We start from the raw sequence: 26,174 nt of genomic DNA on the forward strand, positions 1-26,174 counted from the left end.
TCATTGGACAGATTCTGCAGAGAGGCGGGCCTCGTAGAGGCTCAGGGCATGATGGACAAACTCGTACTGCTCACAGGTCTGAATCATCCCCCCTCTGCAGACACACACACATACACAAACTCAACTGTCTTGTCCAGTTACCATGGCAACACAGGCATCTCCACTCTGATCTGGTTACAAATGTACACAATCACCTGCTGGATCCAGTTTACCATGGTTACACATGTTTACAATCATCACCCGGATCCAGTTTCCATGGTTACACATCTTCACAATCATCACTCGGATCCAGTTTCCATGGTTACACATCTTTACAATCATCACTCGGATCCAGTTTCCATGGTTACACATCTTTACAATCATCACTCGGATCAAGTTTCCATGGTTACACATCTTTACAATCATCAATTGATCGAGTTTCTGTGCTTTCACAAGAACACAATCACCTGTAATTCAGTTACCATTGTTACACATGCTGATCCGGTTTCCATGGTCACACAATCCCGTTTTAGTCAGTTGCCATGGCTACACACTCTCACCTGTCGGCTCTGAGCTGGCAGGTGATGCTCAGCACGTCCACCCCTTCCTCCTCCTTCAGCTGCCTGCAGCCAATCGTCGTGGCGATGAAGCATCCCGTCCGACCAATCCCAGCACTACACGCACACGCACGCACACGCACACGCACACACACACACACACACACACACACACACACACACACACACACACACACACACACACACACACACACACACACACACACACACACACACACAACAGAGGGATTGTGGGTGACGCCGCGACTCGGACGGGTGTGCTCTGACTGTACGCGTTTGGTACCTGCAGTGGACGATGACCGGACCCATGGCAGGCGCCGCCTGGCGGCTCGCCTCCACATCGGCCATCAGCTGCAGCAGCGGCAGCGCCAAGTCGGGCGTTTTGTGGTCGGGCCACGAGGTGTACCAGTAATGTTGCAGCACACGGGTTTGATTCCCACACTGGTTAGACACACACACACGTGAGCTGGACTGCACAAGAAGACGTGGGACTTGGAACAGGAACAGGAAGTACCTTCAGACTGAGGCTGCGGGTGGTGTAGTGTTCACACTCTCGGACGCTGCTGACCAACACCTCCACCCGCCCGTAGATGCCCCTCCTCTCGGGCCAGTACAGGACACACTTCTGCAGACGGAGGGCGGGTTCAGAGGGTCAGACCTCCACCCGCTGCACACACACTTCCACAACACCTCGACAACTACTGACACTGATTGTTAGCCCATCTTACCAACACTTTCAAGCTGTTGAGACCTGATTTTAACCTATTTAACACCCCGTTTTCACTGTTCTACATCCTGCTTTCATCGTTATCAGCCTGTTTTACACCCAGTTTTCTGCCTGTTTTACACCCTGGCCTGTGCTGTTCTGACCTGCTATTTAGTCTGCTTACGCCCCATTTTTCAGACTGTTCTGCATCCTGTGTTCAACCGCTTCACACCCTGTTTTTCACCCCCCTTTTCAGTCTTTTTTCCCCCTCATAGCTTTGTTCTTCCAAACGGTGAAATGACCTCGTTCTTCTCCTTGAGTTTGGTGATCATGACGATGACGGGCGCCTCCTCCTGCCAGGCCATCCACCAGAAGTCGTTCACCGTGTTGACCATCGGACCCTGAGTGGCAACGAAGGCCTTGTCTCCGCCGAGGTAACCCTGCAGCGGGAGCCAGTAAAACGGCGGCATCAGCAGGGCGTTCGATGAACGAACTGAACAGGAAAAAAAAAATTAAAAATCTAACTTATCGTGTTTAACGTTGCCATTTAATGGCAGAGATCTCGGTTGCTTTGATGTGCCGTTTCTCACAGTGGACTCTATATTTGGCTGTGGTATGTACTGTCGGGACACACAGTTTAAACACTCGGAGCTTCCTGACAGGAAGTGAAGCCATTGTATTTCAGTCTGGGAGTCCCACTTTCACCCAGAGCTCCCCCCCTCCCACCCCCTACCATCCCCACTGGGATAACTACAGTAGCAGCAACAACCACCACAAGCAAGACTAACATACCTGGGATATCTCTGGGTTAACTTGCCCGTGCGTTCACAATCTTTGATAAGCAGTTCTACGAAGCTGCTTATCATTACTTTGTTTATATTGTCTGATTATCGCGTCCAGGGTAGAGCGACCTCACTGCATTTCCTTCAGTGTGTATTTTCCATCGGGTTCTTTTGGTTCCTCCAGTGAGCACGTCTTGGAATTTTTATATTAATTCATCGGCGTGACCAGTTAAGCGTTCATTAAATTCATTTTTCTGCAGCTGTGTGCATGTGTGACTATTATGATTAACCTCATTAAGATGCAACCCTGTTGGAGTTAAACGGTTTGGGGAACAATTGGTACTTTTTGTATGGGAAGTCATCAGGGATCAAAATGCTCATCAAACGGACGGTGCCCATAAAAAAAAAAAAAAAAACTTTCTTAAAACAACTGTTGATTCCAATGATTCCATTTCTGAGTCACCACTGAGTATTCTGTCGCCATGACGGCAACGACGCCGCAATTCTTGCGTTACCCGTATGTAGTTGGCGTTGATGTAGGAGCTCAGCAGGTCGTTGCAGCTCTTTGACTTCAGGACGACTCTGGAATGAGGGTCTAGGACACAGGAAATGGGAAATAGGGGGACAAAAATTAATATTTCATCCCTCCAAGCAACCGAAATACGATTTAGAAAAAGAAAATAGTTGCCGAGCTGTTGAAAGATTTTGTGCTCTCAGGTCTCTTCTAATCTGTGTCGTCTGCATGAGCTGGTTTCAAGCTGCTTCAATTGGCCTTTAATAGAGTTTCAGGTTGTTTTTCAGTTTGGAGTCACATTTAAGGCCGTTTTAGAAAAACTCGTTTTGCCTCATCAGGTTCATGGCGGTAATCTGCTACCCTCTCACACCTCACAATCACCACTTGACAAAGACAACACTCAAGCTGGAACACAGGAAGGCGTTTGATTGACGGCAGCTTGTAGAGAGCATTCCTTTCTCCTGATTGGCCGGAAGGAAGGAAGTGGACGGGCCCATTATGGATGAGCCCCGTGAAGTGAAACGCCGTGCTGGCGGTTACGTAAAAGCCTCCACCGGACTGGGAACGCACTGTTCTGCAAGGATCAGGGAGGTTCCACGTGAACCATCCTCGGGCTTGTTTGGCCTCCGACACTCGGCCCCGCCCACGTCGTAAAACAACTTCCTGGTTTTAGCGGGAAGCGAGGGCTGCGGCGGCGCAACTCACTGGGCAGGATGGTCTTGTATCTGTTCTTGGTGCCGTGGTTCGGGATGTCGAGCTCTTTGGGGTCGATGAAGTTCATCGGGATTTCCTGGCAGAATCACAAGACGTTGTGAAATGTAATAAAAAAAAACTATTTTTTTACGTAGCAGATAGCGAGTAACTTTTCTACTCACTGCAAACTCCACGTGCAGACTGTGCGTGTTTTTCACGACGTCTTGGAGCTGCTGGCGTGTGAGCATCCGACCGGCAGACAGCAGGTACTCCCGTGCCACCGCCTCCCGGGGCGTTACCATGGCAACACTGAGGGGCTCCACAGCGCCGAGGGCTGACATGTCCAGAACCAGAGAGACATTAGAGCCTCGTCTGAGAGAGAGCAGAGGTGAAAAACAGTGTGAAACTTGCTTCGTTTAATTTTGACATTTTAAAATGACATCCGGACACACCGCGATTGGGTTTTATTTTGAAACGGATTCATACGGCATCGCCGTCGCTACGTGTTCGCTGCTTTCCTGTGAGGATGCTGCTACTTCCTTTCTGTCTGATTATTGACTGGCTTCAGTCCAGAGAGGAAAACACGCGCACACGTACCATTTGTGGCGTGCACACACACCAGCGCACGCCAACACACACACACACGCACCACTCTTCTGCATAGCTTGTTAATTTAGATGCATTTTTATTATTTTCTCACAAAATAATGATGACAAGTTGGTTTATCTAATGCTGTGTGATTATTTGGAACCAACCTCTTCAATGCAAAACTTTTGCTGACTGTTTATTCTGCTACTACATCTATCTAAATCACAAAGACACACGACTTAGACACTGAAAGATCGCCTCTCAGATCTCGTGGATCTCTTCCCAGAATTGACGGCGCCAAGATATTTGCGAGTGCTTTGCTAAAGTGTTTTCCACAGGAACTCCAGCAGGCCGAGCGACGTGAGTAGGTGGTCTTCTCGACTGGGTTCTGAATCAATTGAGACACATTCTTCCAGCTGAATTCCCTCCAGGAGGGGGCGCTAGTCACCGCCGTCTGCCGCTCCTGTGAGACCGCGACGCCTCCTGCTGCTTCTCATCCGGTTTTCATTGACTTCACGTCGTAATTTCTGTGTCTTTCTGTGTCACGTTGGAGAGCTGACAGTCCTCAGCAGGACACATGTTATATCTTCTCCCTCTCTTTTTCCCCCCCACAAATTCATACCCTGAGTTCCCAAACAATTACTAAAACTTATCAGTTACTTTGAGTATTATGTGCACGGTACAAGTTGTATAAAAAAAACACAATAAACTGACCGTTCTTGCAGCCCTGCAGCAGGTTTCATCCTGAAAGGTGAGGGGCAGGGCTTCAGCTCCTGACCGGCCGTTACTGGGACAACGGGTTGCAGGGGGGCGGAGTCAGAGCTGCTGGCAGGTTTGGGGGCGGGGCTACAAGCAGACAAAATTAAGAAATGAGCACTTGTATAAAAGGGAAAAAGTTTCTGCGATGAAGTGCCGAAGCTCACCTGAGAGGGGCGGCGGGTGCAGTTGGGTGGCGGCAGGCTGTGATTGGCTGCTGTTGTGGAGAAGACGTGGCCACAGCTGGAGGGGGCGGAGCCTGGACCATGCTTCCGATTATCACCACCTGGAGGATTGTGACGGGGGCGTCAGCATGAGGACTTCATGGGTGTAATTGGAAACCGTTGCGGTGCTGCTGGCTCACCTGGGTGCCCTTCAACTTGTGGGCGGAGTCTGAGCATGTTGCCGGGGTCAGGTGGAGGTCAGGGGGAAGAGTTTTGTGCCGTCTGTCAGAAACTTCAACCTTCTCCTTCAGTCGGAACAAAACCTGCAAACAAGACGCAGAAGTTAAGATGAAGAGTTGGGAAAATGTCTGAATCTGAACATTCACTGACCTGTTGAAGAGGGAATATCTGGTAATACTTTTAAAATCAGTTGTGCTATCAGTACAAGACTAGAGTCCTTGACACTACAAAGTCTATTATGAATAACTTTATGGCAAATATTCACAATTCAACAGTTCCATTTCTGAGCATTTCATTTTGATAGAATTTGTTAACCTTGCTGTTTAGGCCTTTAAGCCTTCACTCTCACATTATTGAATAAAAACAAAAAACACAAATGGCACAAACGACTCAAGTTACACAAATCTTCAATTCTACTAACTAGAACAATTCTATCCCAGCTTCTGGACCTTCAAAATAAACTCAACAGCTCTGGACGAACTCAATATTATATTGGCGTCCGATCTATGTAAACACATTCACAAGCCTCTTTTAAACATTTACAGGACGTCCTGTTCCATTTCCCTCGAGTTAAATGAGCTTCTGTTTCAAATATATCCGTGCAGAATTAAGAAAATCAAAGTGAATTCAGCTAAATATGTGAGCTCGTGAATGCAAATCCTGCTGCAGTAGTTTGATTTCCACTTTTAAACAAGGCTCAGGTTGAATAAAGGAAAATCAATCAGAACTTTATTTCACACACTGCTTTACATGTTAAAAACAGAACGTGGATCAGAGTTGTTGTATTTTTTACCATCAGGCAGGTAATGACAATGATGAAGACGGTGAAGGAGAGGATGATGGTGTAGAAACCCTCTCGGGTCGACACGTGGTCCTTGGGCTCCCCCTGCAGGACGTTTTTCTGCACACAGACACAAGCAACAGAGTTCAGAGCGGGGGTGTCACACAGAAGGCCTGTGGGGCAAAACTGAGCAAAACCACCAAGTAAGTAGTGAAAATGTCAAAGCTGCAACAAAGAAACACTTGAAAGTCTAAATGTAAAGTTTCTTATGACACTATTTTGCTGGTCTGGATCATTGGAGACGAGTCTGTGCTGAGCGTGGCCTCCAGGAGAATCTCCTACTCACCTCGGTGGAGACCTCGGTGATGCCCAAGTGACCCAGGTGGCGATGGAGCACTCGGACGTTCAGTGACCGGATGACCTCCTCGGCGCCGCGCGGCTCGGTGACGCCCGGCCTGTCAGAGGACACGAAGAGCTCGATGCCGTTCTTCTCCTCCTGCGGGAAGGAGGCCATGGTAAAGCGGGGCGCCACCTCCGTTTGCGAAAAAAAAAGGGAGCAGCGTGGAGCTCAAACACTCACATTCAGATGCTGGATGTGGACGCGAGCGGCCGGGACGCCCAGCGCTGCCGCCACGCCGCGGCGGAACCACCGCAGAACGCTGACGTTCAACCTGCGCACGTCCACCGCCACGTACTGAAGGGACACACACACACACACACACACACACACACACACACACACACACACACACACACACACACACACACACACACACACACACACACACACACACACACACACACACACACACACACACACACACACACACACACACACACACACACACACACTTGGGGTCAAACCGGCTCTCAGATCTGGTTTCAAAAAAGGTTCAAGACCCAGTTTCAATGATCTCAGATTTGGTTTCAAATCAATAGTTTTTCGTCAGACGGGGATTTAGACTTAGAAGCAGAGAGTGTCCACGTTTGGACGGATGCTTTGTGGACATGGATGGAAAAATTGTGTCCATGAAAGCAGTTTGAAAGCATTTTAGCTGGAATATTCCCGTGTTGGGAGTGCGTGACCAGTCCAGCGCAACGGGTACGATGAGCCCAACACACACTCATTAGGAAGGGCGTAGGAGTCCAGAACATTCCGCCACTTCAATGACCGACACAGTCAAAGACGTCCAGACACACGTTTGGTCCGACAAAGGCCGAGCAGATCCTTTACGCCGGTAACGCCATGTACGCTGGGAAAACTGGGACGAAGCGCGTGACTACAGGACTACAAAGATGGAGGATAGCATGAACAGGAGTACACAGATGGAAGGAATGACTCAGCGACATTAGTACACAGGGCATTTTAAATCTCCTGCATGATTTGAATATGAACTTCTTTTTTTTTTTACATTTACCACATTTAAGAAGCACGGATCAAGTGTGGAAACAAGACTCAAGCAGGACAGAGAACAGGAAAGGTTTGTCTAATTCAATATGAGGAAGGGAAGCAGCAGACAAACTGCAAACTCACTGTTTCTGCCTCAGACTGACAACAAAACAAACATCATCTGTCAACACCACAAAAATCACTCAAACTGTCACCAAGAAAGCCACAACATGTTACTCTGACCTCCAATCTGCTTTCTCAATCAAGCATTTTTATTTTTTTTAATGTAAATTCAGTACGTTTGGAGCATATCTGACCTGCAGGTGGCGACATCAGTGAGTGGAAGATGAAGGGGGGCCACTGTGTGGGAACACTAAAGTAAGAGACGTAAAGTGTCAGTCAGGACGCTTTTATATGACAAAAGCATCTCGGTCTTGTGTTTTCGTTGAAGGAAAGTTTGGCAGAGGAGCTCAGGCACGGCCCAGATCAAAAAGCGGTACAAGAGAATACAATGTAGTTTTCCTGTTGGACCACTCGTGGGCGCTGTTTGTATGTAATAAAATGGTGTGGTGAATGTACACTTTCTGAGAGAAGCCTGTTAAATTCAAGAATGTAGAGCACTGAATCCTTCTTGAAAGCAGTTTTCAAAAAGTTCCGTTTTCAGTGTAAAAAAACCCCACTCAAAACACAACAAATCTTCTGTTTGAGCTGTAGTCTAGAGTCCAGAGCCAGGAAGCTAAATAAGTTAGCGCCAAAGCTAAACAGGATAGCGCTGACGCTAAAGGAGTTAGCATTGAAGATAAATCAGTTAGAACCAATGCTAAATAAGTCAGAAATAAAGCTAAAGGAGTGAGCATACAAGCTAACGAAGTTAACATTAACGATCACAGGAGTTTGAAGCTAGTATTAGCTTCAGGCCTGAAATATTACATTTGAAGCAATTTTTCACAACTTCAAATAACAAATGAAACTGAACACAAATAAAACAAATCAGCTCTGGGAAAAAAAACTGAATAAAAGTGTAATTTAAAAAAAACACAGTAGAAATGGACAATAGAAGAACCATAAACAACAGAAGCATTTCAAGTACAACAAATAAACACAAGTTGAAATGTAAATAAGAAACAGTAGAACAAGAAACAATAGAGGCTGAAGAAGTAGAAACAGAAAAGGTCGGGGTAGAAATAGATTGAAGGCGATAATGTAAACGTATAAATTAGAATCAGGGAGGAAAAACTGAAACAGAAACGTAGAAGCAGAAGTCTGACCTGAACACATGGTGGATTTTCTCTGAATGAACAGCGATTCCTCCTCTACTCTCTGATCTCTGATTGGCTTACATACAATCCCGACACCTGGTTGGTCATCACAGGTAATACTATTATCCTGCTGCACTTCCTGTTAGGATCAGGGGACTATTTCTGTACACACAGAACGACGCCAACATGTCCGACAGCATTTTAACAGTAGGGCCTCCTGAGACTGTTTCAAACACGCTGAAGCTGGTCGTCTGTCGTTGTCATATTGACGACTGTAAAACACTTGTGTAACATGTTCCAGGGATTTACCACATGATTTATATTCAAGAAAAAGAGGAGCAGCCCGAGGATGGATCCCTGGGGAACGCCATACTGGATTGTTTTAAATCCAGAGTTATGATTATTTACAGATACATATTACTTCCTCCCATGCATGTTTGTTTAAAAGAATTTCAAAATGTGATGGAAGCAAAATGCTAAATATATCTAGTCAGTCAAAGTGGAGACAAAGTATTTATTGTGAGAGCTGCGCTTTTTACCTCCCAAACGCAAAGTTTAGAGAAGTCTCTGCTCCAACCGAAGTACAAGTGATATAAGAATCTGGAATCAGTAATGTAATCTCTAAATGGAAGGATAAAAGTGTGAAAACAGGACAAATTTAATTTAATTTAATTTAATTAAGACTTCTTTCGGAAAAGGCTGAGCAAATTGTTGTCAACTTAGACAGCTTAAAATTACATCTGAAGAAGCTGATCAGGACTATTATGCAGTTTTATTGCCTTTAGTGTATAAAATACATGAACCATAAAAACAGATAATATGAAACTTAAATCTACACGACCTTTATTTGAGAAGGATTTGAAGTTTTAGGAAGGTGCAAATTAGCAAGAATAGTTTAATTTCTATACGTTATAAATAACTTGTGCTGATTCGGGGTTGATAGAAATGTCAGGATATTTACTCATTCAATCTCCCTCCAACAGTTTTTTTTTTTTTTTTTTTTTAGCAATGGCCCACTTACCACTGTGACCAGGTACCGTGCTGACACAGGACCCTGCTCCATCTGTTCGTCGTGACGCAGTCGCACTTTGGGCAGGTTGAGGTTTCGCTTCCCGGTGAGATGCGGGACGAGGTCTTCCAAGGACCTGGCGGGATGCTGCTGCTGCTGCTGGTGAGCCTCATGGTGGTGGAGCGGGCGGAGCTCCAGCAGAGCGCGGTCATCCTGCTCATGGTAGAAAGATGGAGGAAAACGGGCAGAGTGGCGGGGCAGGGAACGTTCTCCAGACGACGACTCTGAAAGGAAAAGACAATCAGGTGACCATCGGCAGTCAGAGGAGACTGTCGATCCCAGAACCTTCAGACTGCGAGACGACGGCTCGATCAGTTAAATGTTGGGGTTCAGTGATGGTGGTTCACATGAACGGTCAGAGGAGAGCGTTGACCTGAGAACCATACAATCAGAAGACCGCTGTTCTACCAACCGAGCTGTGCATGAAACATGAAAACATAGCTACAGGCCTCGTGCTTCTAACAAGGGGCCAGTTTTGTCTGGGAAATGAAAGGTTAAAAAACTAAATTACACACACACACACACACACACAAAGTAATCGTAATAAGCTAATGAGATAATAAGCCTATTAAAAAATTTAAAAAATTAAAAAAGGTAGGGTTTATTCCTGACATTAGCCACCGGCTGAGTCGATCCGTCTCATGCCCTACGGGAGACTACTGTAAATATAATAAGATAATAAGCTTGTCAAGTGCTCTAATTAATGTATACTTCACTGACCTGTTGAAGAGGGAATATCTGATAATACTTTTAAAATCAATATTTAGGTCAAATTAATGCGTTCTAAATAAGTCAGAAATAAAGCTAAAGGAGTTAGCATAGAAGCTAACGAAGTTAACACTAACATCAATGGAGTTAGCATTGAAGCTAGTATTAGCTTCAGGCCTTAAAGATTACATTTGAAATCTTAATAAGATAAGACTGTCTGGTGCTTTGACTAATGTATATTTGTAAAACTTGCTAAAAACTAAATCAAAAACCAATTAAAAAAAAAAAAAAAAAGCTAGGGTTAATTCGGGGTTCCAGATTCGATCCCATGACATGCCATACCAGAGACTACTGCTTTACCAACTGAGCTATGCCACGGTTAATACATTTGGACATCCGGGAAAATATATAGTTAATTTTTTAGAAGTTGGACATTATTGCATTATTATAAGATAATCAGCTTGTCAAGTGCTCTAATTAATGTATACTTGTAAAGCGTTAGTTCTAAATAAGTTAGAACTAACGCTAAATAAGTCAGAAATAAAGCTAAAGGAGTTAGCATAGAAGCTAACGAAGTTAACACTAACATCAATGGAATTAGCATTGAAGCTAGTATTAGCTTCAGGCCTTAAAGATTACATTTGAAATCTTAATAAGATAGTAAGACTGTCTGGTGCTTTGATTAATGTATATTTGTAAAACTTGGTAAAAATGTAAATCAAAAACCAATAATAAAAAAAAAAAGCTAGGGTTGATTCGGGGTTCCAGATTTGATCCCGTGACATGCCATACCGGAGACGACTGCTTTACCGACTGAGCTATGCCACGGTTAATATATTTTGACGTCCGGGAAAATATATAGTTAATTTTTTAGAAGTTGGACATTATTGCATCATTATAAGATATTAAGCTTGGCAAGTGCTTCAATTAATGTATACTTGTAAAGCGTTAGTTCTAAATAAGTTAGAACTAACGCTAAATAAGTCAGAAATAAAGCTAAAGGAGTTAGCATAGAAGCTAACGAAGTTAACACTAACATCAATGGAATTAGCATTGAAGCTAGTATTAGCTTCAGGCCTTAAAGATTACATTTGAAATCTTAATAAGATAGTAAGACTGTCTGGTGCTTTGATTAATGTATATTTGTAAAACTTGGTAAAAATGTAAATCAAAAACCAATAATAAAAAAAAAAAGCTAGGGTTGATTCGGGGTTCCAGATTCGATCCCGTGACATGCCATACCGGAGACGACTGCTTTACCGACTGAGCTATGCCACGGTTAATATATTTTGACGTCCGGGAAAATATATAGTTAATTTTTTAGAAGTTGTACATTATTGCATCATTATAAGATATTAAGCTTGGCAAGTGCTTCAATTAATGTATACTTGTACAGCGTTAGTAAATATATAGTTAATTTTTTTTAAAGCTGCAGGAAAAGCTGCTTGTTCTGCTTCACCCACTCCGAGTGGTTAGCATGGTGGCGAGCATGGTGGCTAGCACGAGCCTGCCTCCAAAAGGTCAACACGAGGCCTCATCCGAAGCTCACTTTTCATGTTTTCCTACTTCTTGTAGCAGCGTTGTTTATGTTTGATGCTACTTTTTATAGACGGAATAAAAACCCTGGGCTGCCGTCCCCCATAATGTAATTATTCCCCCCAAACCGGGAGAAAGACGCTCCACCAAGACATGACGCCCCAGATGCAGAAATAGAATGGGACTTTACTGATCTATGTTATACACATTACAGGCATTACGTTTGTTTGTCATTTCAATTTCGTGGAGGTTTTCTCTGGAAAGGATTTCAGCCTGTTTCAATCAGGTTTCAGATGTTAGAGATGGGAGGGCCCAGCAGATTATAGAGGCGAGATCAAATGTGTGGATCTGAGGCCAGATGCAAACTGAGAAGGTGAGAGTCTGTGCTCCAGGAACGTGTTTCTTAGATAATGGCTGCAGAGATTTACCTGTGATGAGCAGCTGCGTCCATATGAACCACAGCGACAGAGACGTGGAGAGGACTCCTCCTCCTCCTCCTCCTGCTCCTGCTCTTCCTCCTCGACTCATCCTTCGCTCCTGCGGCTCCCTGTCGGCTGAAGCGGCTCCTCCGTCCCGCTGCCCGGCCGACGCATTCAGAGAAGCCGCCGGCGTCCACCTCCGACTCGCCGCGTCCCTGCTTCCCCGCCCCGCAAGTGTCCTTCCGCGGCCTGGAGGAGCGGTGCTGCGGATGGAGTCGGGGGAGCGTTGTTCCGGGTTTTTACGGTAAAGCAGCAGGCTCAGCGTCTACGGCAGGATCCGTCCTGCTGCCTTACCGTAATGATCAAGATAAACGCATCAAGCAAAAATAGAAAGGCTGCTCTTCACCCTGTGCTTCCGGCCTCTTTTACCGTAATGGTCCATAATAACACGCAACCCTCCAGATTTCTGTTGCGTGTTAACTTGAGCAGTACGGTAAAGCAGAAGCGACAGATCACTTGATTTCGAACTCGCATAACTTGAAAATGTAGACTTTCCAGGCTCATTCTCAGTGAATTACACATAAAACTACACTAAATGCACAAACATATTTTCTATTCTCACTCTATACTCAAATATTATAATGTGAAATATTTCCACAGCTGTCAATCTAATCAATGATTGACTGGGGGATTTTTGGTACAGAATAATTCATTCCTGTTTAGATATAAATCAGTGGTTTGCACCGTTTTCTTTTCTTTTTCTATTTAAATTTTTATCATAACATGTTTTTCCTTTTTCTTATTAAATTTTATTTCCAGTTTTCTTTGTTCATTTAAAATTATATTTTCATATTTTCCCTTTCTTATAAATACATATTTTTCACATTTTCTCCCTTTCCCGATCCTTTCTTATCCCCCATACTTTCCTTTGAGTGGTTTTACTCATTTCAGACCCATCTTTAGCAAACCTTTGTTGTGACACCAAGTTTTGAAAATCAACGTTCAATCAAATGAAACAAAGACAATTAAGACACAAAGTTTCTTTACAAAATCATATTTTGAAAGCAACGTGGAGACACTGAAGAGCCACAGGTTTGAAAAAGCCTGCGTTCTCCCCGAAGGCCACTGGGTGTCGCTGTCTCGCCTCTGTGAATCTTGCAGCGGCAGCAGTCCGGTCAGAGGCAGAAACTCCAGCAGCTGCTCTCCGTATCTTTCCACTGACTCTCTGTTTTAGAGCCTCATTCACTCCCAGTCGGAGCTGCTCGCTTCCTCCCGGACAGGATCCGTCCTCTCATCCGCCCTGCGCGCCTCCAGCTCGGGTCCTCCTCTTCCTCCATCCAGTGGTGCGCAGCTGTGCGCAAAGCGTTTTTCTTTCTTTCTTACCCTATCTGGGGACCGGGGCAACTTCCACCTCCTCATTCCTCCTCACCTGATCAGACCATCACCACCGAGGATCATCGCTGCTTCCAGCTGCTCACCGGTAAGTCGCTCTGCAGGTGTTTTCAGGTAAACTGCGTCTTTTCACCGCCACGAAGGTTCATATTTTAACAGAGTCGCACCTTGAAGGAAGGTCATTAACTGTCTGATCCATTTTGAGATGAGAGGAGGAATTACAGACATCAGATGTTTTGAGTTTTAAAAAAAATAAGTTTAATTTAATTCATAGGAATTGAAGGACACAGTTGCGTTTTTTTTCCCACAAGTCTTTTTTCATTAAACGAGAACAAATCCAAAGTGTGTCCCAGTCACAGGGATGCATCTCCGGATCAAGCTTCATGAATATGCAGTCTCATCCTACTTTGCAGCCCCACATTCTCCTCCGGGCTTCCATTGCAGGGGACGCACTTGGCATTCAGGAGCGGCTCCAGTGTTGCATAACAGCCCCACGGCTCAATGGGATTTGGGGTCAGGCAGCACAGTACCCACCGGTGCCTTTCAAACCGGGGACCAGAGGACTGTGGCAGGTGCTCAAAGGGGACGTTTAGAAGGGACACCACCCAGAAGAGAATAATAATGGACGCATGGATTTGTATGAAAGTTGAAGATCAGCTGATTTCTTCATGTCCTGAGAGCAAATGTCATTTCTGTGTTGGGTTCGAGTCTTTCTTCCCCCCGAGGCAGTGTTCGCATTCTGATGACAGACGTGCGGTCTTGCCGTCTTTCTATAGCCTGTGGTGCAGCAGGTCTCCTCCCATGGTTTGGAGCGCCGAGGTCTGTAATCTGGCTCCACCACAGCACCACCACCCAGATGCTTTTCTCAGGATAAAAATGACCCAGAAGCCAGCTGGGAACACAGGGAGGTGGGGGGCGGGAAAGAAAAGAAATGCACGCGCAAAGTTTAACAGTTTGGACGGAGTCCTTGTGGGCCAGAGGTGCACAAGTTCGCACAAGGCCGAGAGAAAGAGGGGCCATGGATCGCATGCATTTTAGGGTGTAACGTTTTCAAGAGAAAACGTGAAAATGGCGGTCAAAAGGTTCCCGACTGTTACGGTCAAGTCGATGCCGTGTGAACAAAAAAAAACTTCTTTATTCTTAAATGAACAGAAACTAAAAGTCCAAAAATCCCCCCAAAAAAGATTATTGATTTGATCAACTTTATTTTTATCCTCGGCGATGTTGTTGACTCGCTGTCAGAAAAGGTTCGTCTTGTTCTCATCTCAGATGGTCAGTGAAGGAGGATCTGTGCCATTCGGACGGAATTAGCATCAAGCAGTTCAGAGGAGCTGGAGTCAGACAGGAAGTTCCCACATGAATCCAGTCATCGACTGAAAAAACAACAACAAAAAACACAAAAACTAAACATCTCGGGTTGATGAAGGATTGTGTTTCAAGTTGTTGATTCAACATCATGTTGAACCTGTTCAGCAGCGGGTCAGAATGTTGACGACAGAAAAGCACCAAAAAAATTTAATAAAAAAAGTATAATAATTATACTTGCAACAAAATGCCCATAAATGACAAAGTGCACAATTTAACAACTCCTGCCAGGATAAACAAAACTGCCCACAGTCACGTCTGTGGAAAATCCCCCTCCCCCCCTAATTTCACCGTAAATTACCCTCCTGTTGGCGTCACATCACAATCTGATTCTGAGCAAAATCTCTCCAGTTTGGTCCCAAAAAAACGATTTAAGCATGGAAGATCAAACCGAGTTAACTATTGTTTTCAACATGCGCCGACGGATTAACTTATTGTGATTGTTGCAGTCGAGTTCAATTCAGCAGGAAATCCTCGAGTCCCAGACAAAGCGCGTCAGGCCTCGTTTACACAAGTGACTTCGCACTATTTTTGTTCCTTCGTTTCGGAATTCGGTCTTTCCTCAAAGAGTCGCCTTTAAACGCAATAAATGATGACCCCCCCCCCCCAAGTATTTATATTCACAAAAAATGATGGTAATCTTTAGTTTTTGATGGACTCAGACCGTCTTCTTGGTTCCGGGTTGCTACCCTAAGCTGAGTTGAACTTGTCCCGGCGTGTCTGCGTCTGTTCCTGTCCACGGTTTTAGATCAAGTTGATAACGATCGTCCTGTCTGCCACGTGAAAAGTGGCGAACGAGCACACGCAGCGCTCCGCCTCCAGATGCGCGACCAGGCTGCCGCCGGTGCTCGCGGCCTGCGCCGTTTCTTTTACCCTCCCCTTTAAACGCCGCTTTCCTTTGTTTAGTTTTTTCCCCCGTCGTGGCGGTGCGCCGCCGGGGGGCAGAACGTGCGCCCTGACCCACGGCGGAAAACGTCCACGTGTCGGTTTCCGTGGGCGGAGCGGGCGGAGGCCATAAATGGCAAAAATGTGATGACGGATTGGCCGGTTTCGACGGGGAGATACGGCCGTGTGCTCTTCGTCGTCCTCTCCCCTGGTGATTCCCTGCTGCTGCTGCTGGTGCGTGGGAGAGTGAGGGATCGCTGCAGTGTGTGTGTGTGTGTGTGTGTGTGTGTGTGTGTGTGTGTGTGTGTGTGTGTGTGTGTGTGTGTGTGTGTGTGTGTGTGTGTGTGTCTGGCTACAGCAATAGGTGTGAAATATAAAGCAAACGGCGAGAGAAAATACCGACACAGAACTGAGCAACGTGGCAAAAATGACAGCAAACATACAGGAACTGTCGACGTTGGCTGATCCCTTTAAGCCCGTCATGCATGGACGCGTCCGTCTTTTTCCTCATCAAACCAGCCTTTAGTTCACGAGGCGAGACTGTATGTTGGTGTGTCACTTCACTCTATTCGATTTTGGGCGATTCAACGACGCAAAAGTCATCCGTCTCCGTGGAAAAGCAATTTTTCTGTTACCCTGCTCCTGCTCCTGCTCCTGCGCACCATGATCGTAGCAAATAGTTCGTCTGCACATGCTCAGTAGGTTTCGATACCAAAAAAAAACAAAAAACCAACAGCACCCACTAGTGGCTCAACATTGAAACTACATTGTTTTCAGTGTTTCGACAGTTCAAGTCATTTTCAAAACATTGCTGTGTAAATGCCAAACTTTTCAGAAACAAAAACCACAAAGCGAGCTGGATTTCACTTGACACATCGTCGTGGCAACAGAGCTTCAGACTTTAAGAAGCTCAAGCCTCCATGAGGCGCGTTTGCGCCAAGTTCCCCAACGCTAACGTCACGTTGCCCGTGACGAGATGCCAGACCATTCCTGCAGCGCCCCCTGCTTGTTGTGTCGACGAATTTGGTTCCGACAAACGGTTCTCATTTCACCTTGGACTTGAACCAGCAGGACAGAACAAAATGTTTCTGTTGTCACCGTTACAACATCAGTCCGTGTTTTGAGCCTCTAGTCAGCAGAGCCCACGTTAATAACCACAAAAACACTTCAGGGCGCTGGCGGCGGCTCCCACGACCCCCCGCCGAGCAGGAGACATGGGACGGAGAATCGACCTCCGCTTGAGCCACTTGAAGCAGTGTGTGTGTGTGTGTGTGTGTGTGTGTGTGTGTGTGTGTGTGTGTGTGTGTGTTGGCTCTAAGAATTAAAAAAACCGCGTGGTTGAAGTCTGTGCAACTGGAAATTTGCCACCTAATAACTTCACCCGGCGGGGAGTCGGCGGAGTTGTTTCCGGTGCGGACGCGTTATGAAGCTTTTGTTTAACTCGTGCTGAACTGGTCATCTGTTCCTTTACAGGATCTTATTTTAGCTCGACAAACAAGAGACGAATGAGGAGGTTTTGAAGTGGAAAGTGGCAGCCGGTGAGCTTTTGTAAAGAGTGATGACGCACTTCAACATTCTCATACCAGCGGTGCCAAACACATTTTAGTTTATTGAATTCAAAATGTTGTTATATGAAGCAACAGGACGTGTTTTCTCATCTTGGAGTGGTGTTATTAAAGGAAAATATATTTTTAAAAATCCAGTCCTGCTACTGTCTTTTCAATAATGCACATTAATAGGATTTTATATTACATACATTTTTGTGCTTAAAACATTTTTTGGAGAAACGTTTTTTTTGTCTGTCCAAAAGATTTTGGGATTTATCTTTTTTTTTAAATAACATGAATTAAAAAAAAACAACAACCAAAAAAAAGATAAATAGAATGAATAGAAAATAATTTCTATAAATTCTATTAATACAATTTTTGGCTCTTTTTTTTTATAAATTTCTTAACTCAGCTTCCCTCAATAAACAAGATATATAGTTTCCAGAACCTTTGGGTTTTTATTAAGCTATAATTATATAATTCTACTTTTGACAGGATTGATTGTTATTTGATAGGTTACAATTATATGTATTTACAAGAGAATTGCCTTTTGATTTCACTCTTTAATTATACTATAAACAATCAAAATGTTATTTTTTTGGTCCATTGGGATAAAACCACTTTGGGGCTGCTTTGGATTGAGATTTGACCACAAAACAATAAATGTTTATTCCTTGTGTCAACCACATAAATTAAATCATTCGACGTCACGTCAGCATGAACAACAGTGTGCAGCTGCAGCCGAGGTTGAGTCATCTTATTCATTTATGTTGAGCATTTAGAAATACATCTTTGTTCTGTTAAATTCGGCGCACGTCTGCTCCAGCTGATGCGACGACGCAGGTTGGGGGGGGGTTTGCTGGAATCATTAAAGCGTTTGCTCAGCCATTAGCCGCACAGCCAGGATGTTTGCCGGCGTATTATCTCGCTCTCGCCGTTAATGTGAAAAGCAGCCTTTCTTTGTTGCGAGCGCGTCCCCGGGATTCCTCTGCAGGCGTCGAGGTTCAGTTCTCCCCCCCCCCCCCCCCCCCCCCCCCCCCCACCCCGTTTGCCTCGCCGGGTTGTTTTGTTTTTGCGGTGGAGAAGTCGGAGGCAAACAGAGCCAGCGACCCAGAAGTTTGGCTTCAATTACCTGACGAGATAACTTCGCGGCGGGTTGTTTTCTGATTAAACACCCTGGCGCTTGCTTGTTTAATCGGCCTGCGGTCGTGTTTTCTTTTTGAAAGGAAGACGCCAGGCCTCCGTGTGCTCCCAGCTCACTTTGTCTTTGGCGTTTAGGTTTTTTGACTTCAGCATCATCAGTTCCTTCTTCACACGAGGAGTTCGGCACCTTATTAAAACTGATCTCTTATATCACGTTTAAACAGTATTTCAAGTGATATACACATCGTGACTTGTGTATCGCCTTCAATCGGGATGTCTTAGTTGTATTCTTGTGGTCCCGTGATACTACATGAGTCAGCCGAATGATCGATTCACTCATTAAGTTCACCTGAAGGTACGTCAATCGAGAGTCTTCAACAATGTCCCCCGCAGCTTCTATTCCAGAAATAAGTAAATGTATGAGGAAAAGATGATTGCTTTCACGCTGTGTTGTTGAGTCCTTCAGATTATTCACTTACGTCAACAGAAAAAAAATTAAATAAACTGTTTATCCATGTTAATATAAACTACTCTCTTGGAAAAGTGTGATGACGTTGTGCTGACTCGCACTGGTTGAGATGTTTGTACAAGGTATTAAGTGATATTAAAAATGATATATCACCACTTAATCCTAGAAATCCATCATCACTTCCATTCTGCTTTAGTCAACTTAAATGTGGGACCGGAGTCCATGTCCATGACGGTCACTCATGACAGGCAAAGAGAGACATTGTCCATTGTCCCACAGGACAACAGGCTCTGGGGACGGGCTCAGTCAACTATGGCCCAGAACTGGACGACGCGGTACAGAAGATGGATGGATGGCCTCACCACTCCTCGTTCTCTTTCTAACCGCGTGCTTTGGCTGGCATGGCAGTCAAATAAACACCGAAACAATCCACCATGGGCACATCCAGCAATTACCCAGGGATTTAAAGTTCTGACTGTGCAAACATGTGGCACCGCGTGCGGCCGTGGGGAAAAAACAAAACTCGGTTTTAGGTTCAAGATACACGGGGCTGAAAGGAAATGGGCCTTTTATTACTTCAGCTCCCGAGCACAGCGCAGATATGAAAACCCTGCAGCGACTGGAACATAAACAAAAGGACTGAGACGCTGTGGCGAGGGGGACTGGATCGTTTACAGTGTATATGTCAGAGCAATGGCCATCCATCTCCAGCACAGGGACGCAGGCAAAAAAAACGGTGCGGTTTGTTGATGGGGGGGGTGTGTTTGTCTCCTCAGACGCTGCTTCCTACTGTGCCGTGGAGAGGATGGCGGGCTGACCCTGGAGCTCACTGATCAGCTCGCCGAGCCTCGCTGGTCCCAGCCGCCATCATGGCCAAGAGCCCGGAGGTGAAGCTGGCGGTTTTCGGCCGGGCCGGAGTGGGAAAGTCAGGTAAAGCCCGGCGTGTTTGTTGTGTCGGCGTCACCAAACCATAAATAGTAGTAGAGTCGATGATGCGACGGTCACGTCCAGCATTTCAATTAACTTTAGAATAAGACGGTTGATTTTCCAATATTACGTACCATATCAAATGATAGTTGACCTTTGGTTAAGCCCCGCCCCCAAACGCAAACGAACACACAGAGAAGCAATAGAACTGGTGACAGTTTTGTCATTTTCTGGGCTATTTAAACGATACAACAGCAATACACGGTATCGTGAAAGGATAAACAAGGGGTTTAATAGCCGCCATGTAAACACGCAGTCAGTCAAGCAATGGCTTGTCTGAATTAGCAACAGTAACTAAAGGGGGCGGGGCTTAGCCAAAGGTCAGTTGCTCGGATGCAAATCAAACTAGGTACATTAAATCCTTAAAAAAAAATGACAGAAAACCATACAACTACAGAGCCAAAGTCTGACTACAAACACAATTTAAATGTCTTTATATATGTTTGATATTTAGTTATATCAACCACACTGACGACACCATGCTGATTGCGAGCTATTAGCCGCATTTAATCTTCTCAGGACAAGACGACGAAGAATCAAACCCAGGTATTCCCTCTTTCGCCACGCTTACTGCAAACAGTCGCTTCCCTCCAGCCTTGCAGTGACCTCTGTCCTGATCGTCCCCAGGACTCTGGTTGTTGTGGTCCTTCAGTCGACGCCATCATGGTTGTGTAGTTTGAGTTGACATGAATTGTGTTGGTGGGTTTTTTTTTTCCCTCCATGCAGTTTTAACAGTATTTTTCTTTTTACAACCAAGACACGTTCAGCTTGACTGTGATGTATTTTATTGCTCCGAGTAATTTATGCTTCTCATCTCCACGTTCCAGACTGTGTTTTCTTTCCCTCGCCATCGTTTGTACTGCACATTGTGCGTCACACCAGGACTCGTGCTCTCCAGTGTTTTCCGTCGCCGCCGTTTTATCCTCCCCATAAATTCAGCCCTTCTGTTTGCGCAGTCGACGGTTGTTTTTCGGTCCGGCTTGAATGCCTCCCCTCCCACAGATGAGTGCGGCGAGTCATTATCACTTGGCTTTTCGGCATTCCTCCACGAGCTGCAGGAGCGCCGGCTTTCCCTCCACGCGTTTCCCGTGGAGGCGGACGTACGGGCTCCACGTAGCAATCGGACGTCGGGAAAACGTGTTCAGGGATCCGTGTTGGCGAAAGGCCATAAATATGTCGGGAGGTGGCGAAGCGCCTCACTGAAACGTGAGCCTGAGGAGTTCGTAACCTTCGTCTGACGGCGTGTAAAACATGTCGGCGGGGCTGTCTCTCAGTCTCGCAACTTTGAACTCCTAGAACCTGCCACTCTTCCTCTGCCAAAATCCTTTTTTGCCCCAAATTTCGAGTCCCCAGTGTCCTCAGTGATGACGTCTCACCGGCTTCTCGCAGATATAGAGTGCCGCACTGTTGAGCCTGTTTTCGAAGACTTGAAAACATGAAGGCGTAACATCTTCAGAATTTTACTTTTGTATTTAATAAGGATGAATATAATCGCCAGAAGTGAAAAGCTTGTCTTTGGCTCAAAGCAAAACACAAAGAAATGACTTCAAACCTTTCATAAATTGTTAACACTTTACGCAGAACAGAATCAATGAAAGACAATTTTTAGACATGCAGTCTGAAGGAAGGATGGGAGCAGACCTAAAATACACTTATGAATAAGAAAACACCAAGGATTGAGTCTCTGAGTATAAGAAGACGACCATCCAACACCAGAGTACAGCAAACAATGACGTGTTGGACATTTAGAACCTCAGGAGCTTCGTGATCAACCGAATCCAGAGGCTAAACTATGAGAGGAGTCACGCATACATGAAACATCACCATCGTCCTGCACAGACATGAACGTGGCAGAAACAAAGTCTCTGTCTGGATCCAAAAGAAGCACTGTTGAAAACACGACGGGACCGTGGAGTCAACCTCGTCTGCCACAAGCCATCTCATTTTTGCTGCTTTGTCAGTGACACACTTTTTGTAAAAGCTTCAAAAAAACCCCACTAAAGATGCACGTGTTTGCGGGTCGTGGAGCGAAACTGGAGAATCCATGACGCATCGAAAAGAAAGCCACGGACCCTGGGAAGAGGAGAGGAGCAAAAAATACAAAGTTATGTTCTTGTTTTCGAGTCCCTTCTGCAGAGTTTGGCCTTTTGATGGCAACCAAATTCTAATTGTGGGGCTCTCTTCCAGATGTTTATCACCATTGTCTATTATGTCTTATTTTCTCACGAGATCATGATTTTAAAAAGGAATAAGGAGTTTACAACTGATATTAATTCAATAAGATATTAATTAAACAGATAAAATAAATATACAATGACGGTTATTTCTCGGGAGGGTTTCGAATGTCAGCTCTCTCGATTTTCTTGGCAAACCATTCAACAGCTAGACATTTCACTCCGAGGTATGTGAACTGAACGTTGGTGCGGCAGGAAACGTCTGGGTTTGCCAAAGTCAGCAGGCTTCGTCCTCCGGGGACGAAGTGCATCTGCTCCAAAACAGGCCTCCAACCGTCTGGAGCAGCTCACACAGTCTGTAAAGACAGAACACACTTTACCTTCCCTTTGAATCGAGTCTGCCTGAGCACACGGAGGATTTGAGCTTTAACCCCACAACGTCTGCACAGTCGACTCCTGTCTCACGATTCACTGTGTGGTCTGGAAACTACACGGGAACGACTTTGGTTTCAGTGTTGCCGTTGAAAAGAAAAAAATCGGAAAAAAGGAAAAGATACGTTGGACTGGAAGTGCAAAAACACTACAAATTTGAGAAAACACTAGCAAATTATAAAAGAAAAACACTACCCAAAGAAAAAAAACAAAGGATCCCCAAACCTTAAAAAGCCCCAATGCATTGTAAACGGTGTCTTACTCTCTTTTGTCACATGAGCTTTTGCTTTCCTGAATCTCCTCTGCTGCCTGCTTCCCTTTGCTCTTTTCTATGCGCCACAGACTCGGCGGGGCATTGTTGTCACATCTGACGCGACACGTAGCCCAGGTGATCCCCCCCAACAATGACCTGCTCTTGTCTCGCCACAGCGCCCGCAGTGGAAACCAACCAACGCTTTATGAATCGGCTTCATTTTCCTGGCTGATCCAACTCGCGTCGCGTTTAAGTACAAATAACAGCCTTTAACCTCCATTCCGCAATTTCGAGTGAAAAGCGGAAAGCTTGCGTTGCGTTTTGGGGATCCGATCACATGGCAATGGTACTTTGAGACACTGAAAACACAGCTTTTTGAGAGAGAGAGAGAGAGAGAGAGAGAGAGAGAGAGAGAGAAAGAGCTTTCTAACTGTCAGGATCTGGTTGAATATATAGTGCAGATTGTGTTTTCAGTCCTTTAAGCAGCCTAAAGGTATTTGTGTTCCAGTCTGGATGGTTTCTAATGAGAAGCTGCAGACCTGCAGGGGGGGGGGGGGGCTCAGCGTAGTTGGGGGTCTGACCTGGACCCCTGCAGACTGATATTACACTCGTAAAGAGACGAGTGTGTTAACTCAACTTGGGCTGTCTTTCGGTTTATTGACTTCACTGGAGGGAAACTGGAGCTTGGAAATAAGATAAATTCATCCAATTACCGTACCTCCAACGTAGCTGCTACGACACACAGCCTGTCCCATAAAACACCTTCTGTCTGCCCTTTGCGTTGCCAGTTGTTAAGTAAATATCAAGCCCCCTGCAGGGACCGGATCCGTGTCACGTCCATTGGACTTGTGACACATATGAGGATCAACATGACGGCAGATGATTTTGCGCAGAGCTGCAATCAATGTCAATCGATCAATGTCGGAGCGAAGAGACACATTCATCCTCGTCTGTTTGCTCTCTGCGAGAGTGAAGACATACAAGGAGTGACTCACAGCCCCGTCACTCTTTACACTGGTTATTGTCTTCCTGTTGCCCACACACAAACATTGCTGCATGCCTCAGTGTTGCGGTAATTCAAAATTCAGTATTTAAAGAGTGTAAATCAATGTCTCAGTTGGGTATGATTCTGTGTATTAACCTATTTCACTATCAACTGAGCACAATAAGCCGACCATGGCAGTCCCTCCAAAACGAGGGATATTTCTGGCTTTTCCGCTTTCACTTAAAAAACATGCAAGACGTAAACCTGAACAGCCAAATGCAGCGAGACACTGAAGTGAAATCTGGAAAGTAGTTTTTTTTCCAAGGCGAGTTTAACAACACTGAACACAGCTTGGGAATTGTCAGGCTTTCACCAATTAGTCTGACAAGAGTCACCGTGACAAAGAGGATTTCAGCTTGTTCGTAATAAGATTGGAAAGAAGGAAGATTTCTTTCTATTTCATCGGATGTTTTAACTATTAAATGACACAAGTAGTATCCATGTGCAATGGCAGACATTGTCTGCAGTGCTTTTTTTTCTTCCTCGTTCATGAAGTTATAGTGTTCAAATTTGGCTGCAATATCAGCATTTTATTACAGGTCGGGAAATTTATTTCATGGAGCGTGAAGCTCCGACTCATAAAAAGATTGAAGTCTCCGGCCAAACGGCAGAACAATAACAAAGAGACGCGAGCCAACGTGTGTCGGGTCTGTCTTCATGCACGCTACTGTTTACCGCCCTCAACGGCGGGCGTGAATCAGTTGGATGGAAAATGTAAACCGTCGTTCAGGAGGGTCGACAGGCGAGGCGACACCACATAAATAAACACAGGCTGCAGCTACTATGTTGGACTCAGACAGAGTCTCGCCCCCCCCCCCCCCCCCCCCCCCCCCCACACACACACACACACACACCCCGCGCCCCCCGCGGTGCGATTCCTCGGTCCAGAGCAAAGAAAAGAAGACAGAGGGGAGAAAGATGGCGTATTATTCCAGTTCTGTTTACATTTGATGGGTCAGTGACGAGCAAATAAGGTGGACATAAGATGATGAAAATGTTTTAAGGCCTTGTTTTCTTAACCCTTGAAACGTTGCCGTGGTAACGGGGCCAAAAAAACGGACTCGCATTCTGAAAAAGTGGAATATTTGGTCCTTTTTGGGCCGCCGCTTGTCATCAAGGGTTAATCCCGACCCGGTGAGACCCTCTGCTGTGGAAGACAATGGTTTTTGACTCAGATGATCAGGTTATGATGACTCGACGGCGAGCCTCCCGCGTGGCTTAAACGCCCCCAAAAAAATCACTCCAGCGGAGCTCGCGCCGCTTTTCGAAAATCAGCTGCCTGTGACGTCTTCCCGGAGGAAATGAAGAGTCCCGGGGAGCGATCAAACGGCTCATTGTTGATGTGACATCCATCTGCCCGACTCTTTGCAGCTCCTCCGTCGGCGCGCCGGAGCAATTAGACGAGAAGCCCGCCGAGAGTTCGCTCGGGTTTCCAGCCACATCTTTAGCCTCTGACAGCTAAGAAAAGCCCACAGCTGTGAGGTTGGCAGACCGTTTGAACCCCCTTCACCTGCCTCCCGAGCCAATTTCGTTCTGCACGCCGGGGGCCACTGAGGAGTGACTCATCGAAGGCATTATGCCGGAGCACAAGTGCTCTAATCAGCTTGTTCGTACATTTGACTCTTTTCAGATAAGAGATCTGAAATGCTTCCCGAGTGGCTTTCAGGGTAGAAACGATGTGAAGAACTTAATGCTTTTATGTACTTGAGTGCATTTATGCAAGACTTCACCAAAACTTTGAGGCTTTCTTTCAAGCAGTATTTGTGTTTCAACTTCACAGCAACGTGTGTGAGTGGAAACTCAAGTAGGTATTTGTGTATGTGAATCTACAGCTGGTAAGTTGTTGATTTTTTTTTTGGGGGGGGGGGGGACTTGTGTTTCATGAGTTTGATTCAAGATGACGGTGCAGCAACACATTAACACCGAAAACGTGTAATTTTAGCGTTTTCGCTTCGGAAAACATCTTCAAAATGATGTAGTTTTCATGTGAGGCCACCAGTAGGTGCTATTGCATGTTTTTGTAATGAAGCCACACTCGCATGCCGAAAACAATGTAAACATGAACAATGACGAGTACCCGTTTCCATGGAGACAGAGTCAGAACGTTTTCAAAAAGCTGCATTTTCACCCATTTCCATGGTGATGGAGCGTTTTTCACCCGTTTACACTGAGACAGAGTTGGAGCAACTTTGAAAAGTTCAGAGGGTTTTCATTGACTCCATGCACTGTCGTCGTGTAAACGCAACAAAGGAAAACTGTGACTTAGGGGAAGAATACATTTGAGTCAGAGTCTCCTGAAATGACCTGGACTGCCGTACTC

The 26,174-nt window shown here is 45.5% G+C and overlaps 2 protein-coding genes across 2 annotated transcripts in view; one reads left to right on the plus strand and one right to left on the minus strand.

Moving 5' to 3' along the window:
* On the minus strand, positions 1-13,620 carry ptprr (protein tyrosine phosphatase receptor type R; the record flags this gene model as incomplete). The annotated part of the gene is made up of 17 exons (XM_080518571.1): positions 1-94; positions 540-653; positions 841-998; positions 1,072-1,182; positions 1,566-1,703; positions 2,561-2,640; positions 3,265-3,349; positions 3,435-3,624; positions 4,555-4,686; positions 4,764-4,882; positions 4,961-5,083; positions 5,794-5,901; positions 6,128-6,277; positions 6,362-6,475; positions 9,452-9,723; positions 12,172-12,425; positions 13,592-13,620. 17 exons carry the CDS (start codon positions 13,618-13,620, stop codon positions 1-3), a joined length of 2,271 nt encoding a protein of 756 aa, XP_080374697.1.
* The window catches only part of rerg (RAS-like, estrogen-regulated, growth inhibitor), a 33,688-nt gene continuing 20,947 nt past the window's right edge, over positions 13,434-26,174 (plus strand). The window contains exons 1-2 of the mRNA XM_080518669.1: positions 13,434-13,642; positions 19,740-19,893. Of these exons, the coding sequence (XP_080374795.1) occupies positions 19,833-19,893 (61 nt within the window). The 5' untranslated portion in view covers positions 13,434-13,642; positions 19,740-19,832. The remainder of the gene's footprint in view (positions 13,643-19,739; positions 19,894-26,174) is intronic.

Source organism: Blennius ocellaris, assembly GCF_963422515.1.
Source record: "Blennius ocellaris genome assembly, chromosome: 22".
Classification (NCBI taxonomy): Eukaryota; Metazoa; Chordata; class Actinopteri; order Blenniiformes; family Blenniidae; genus Blennius; species Blennius ocellaris.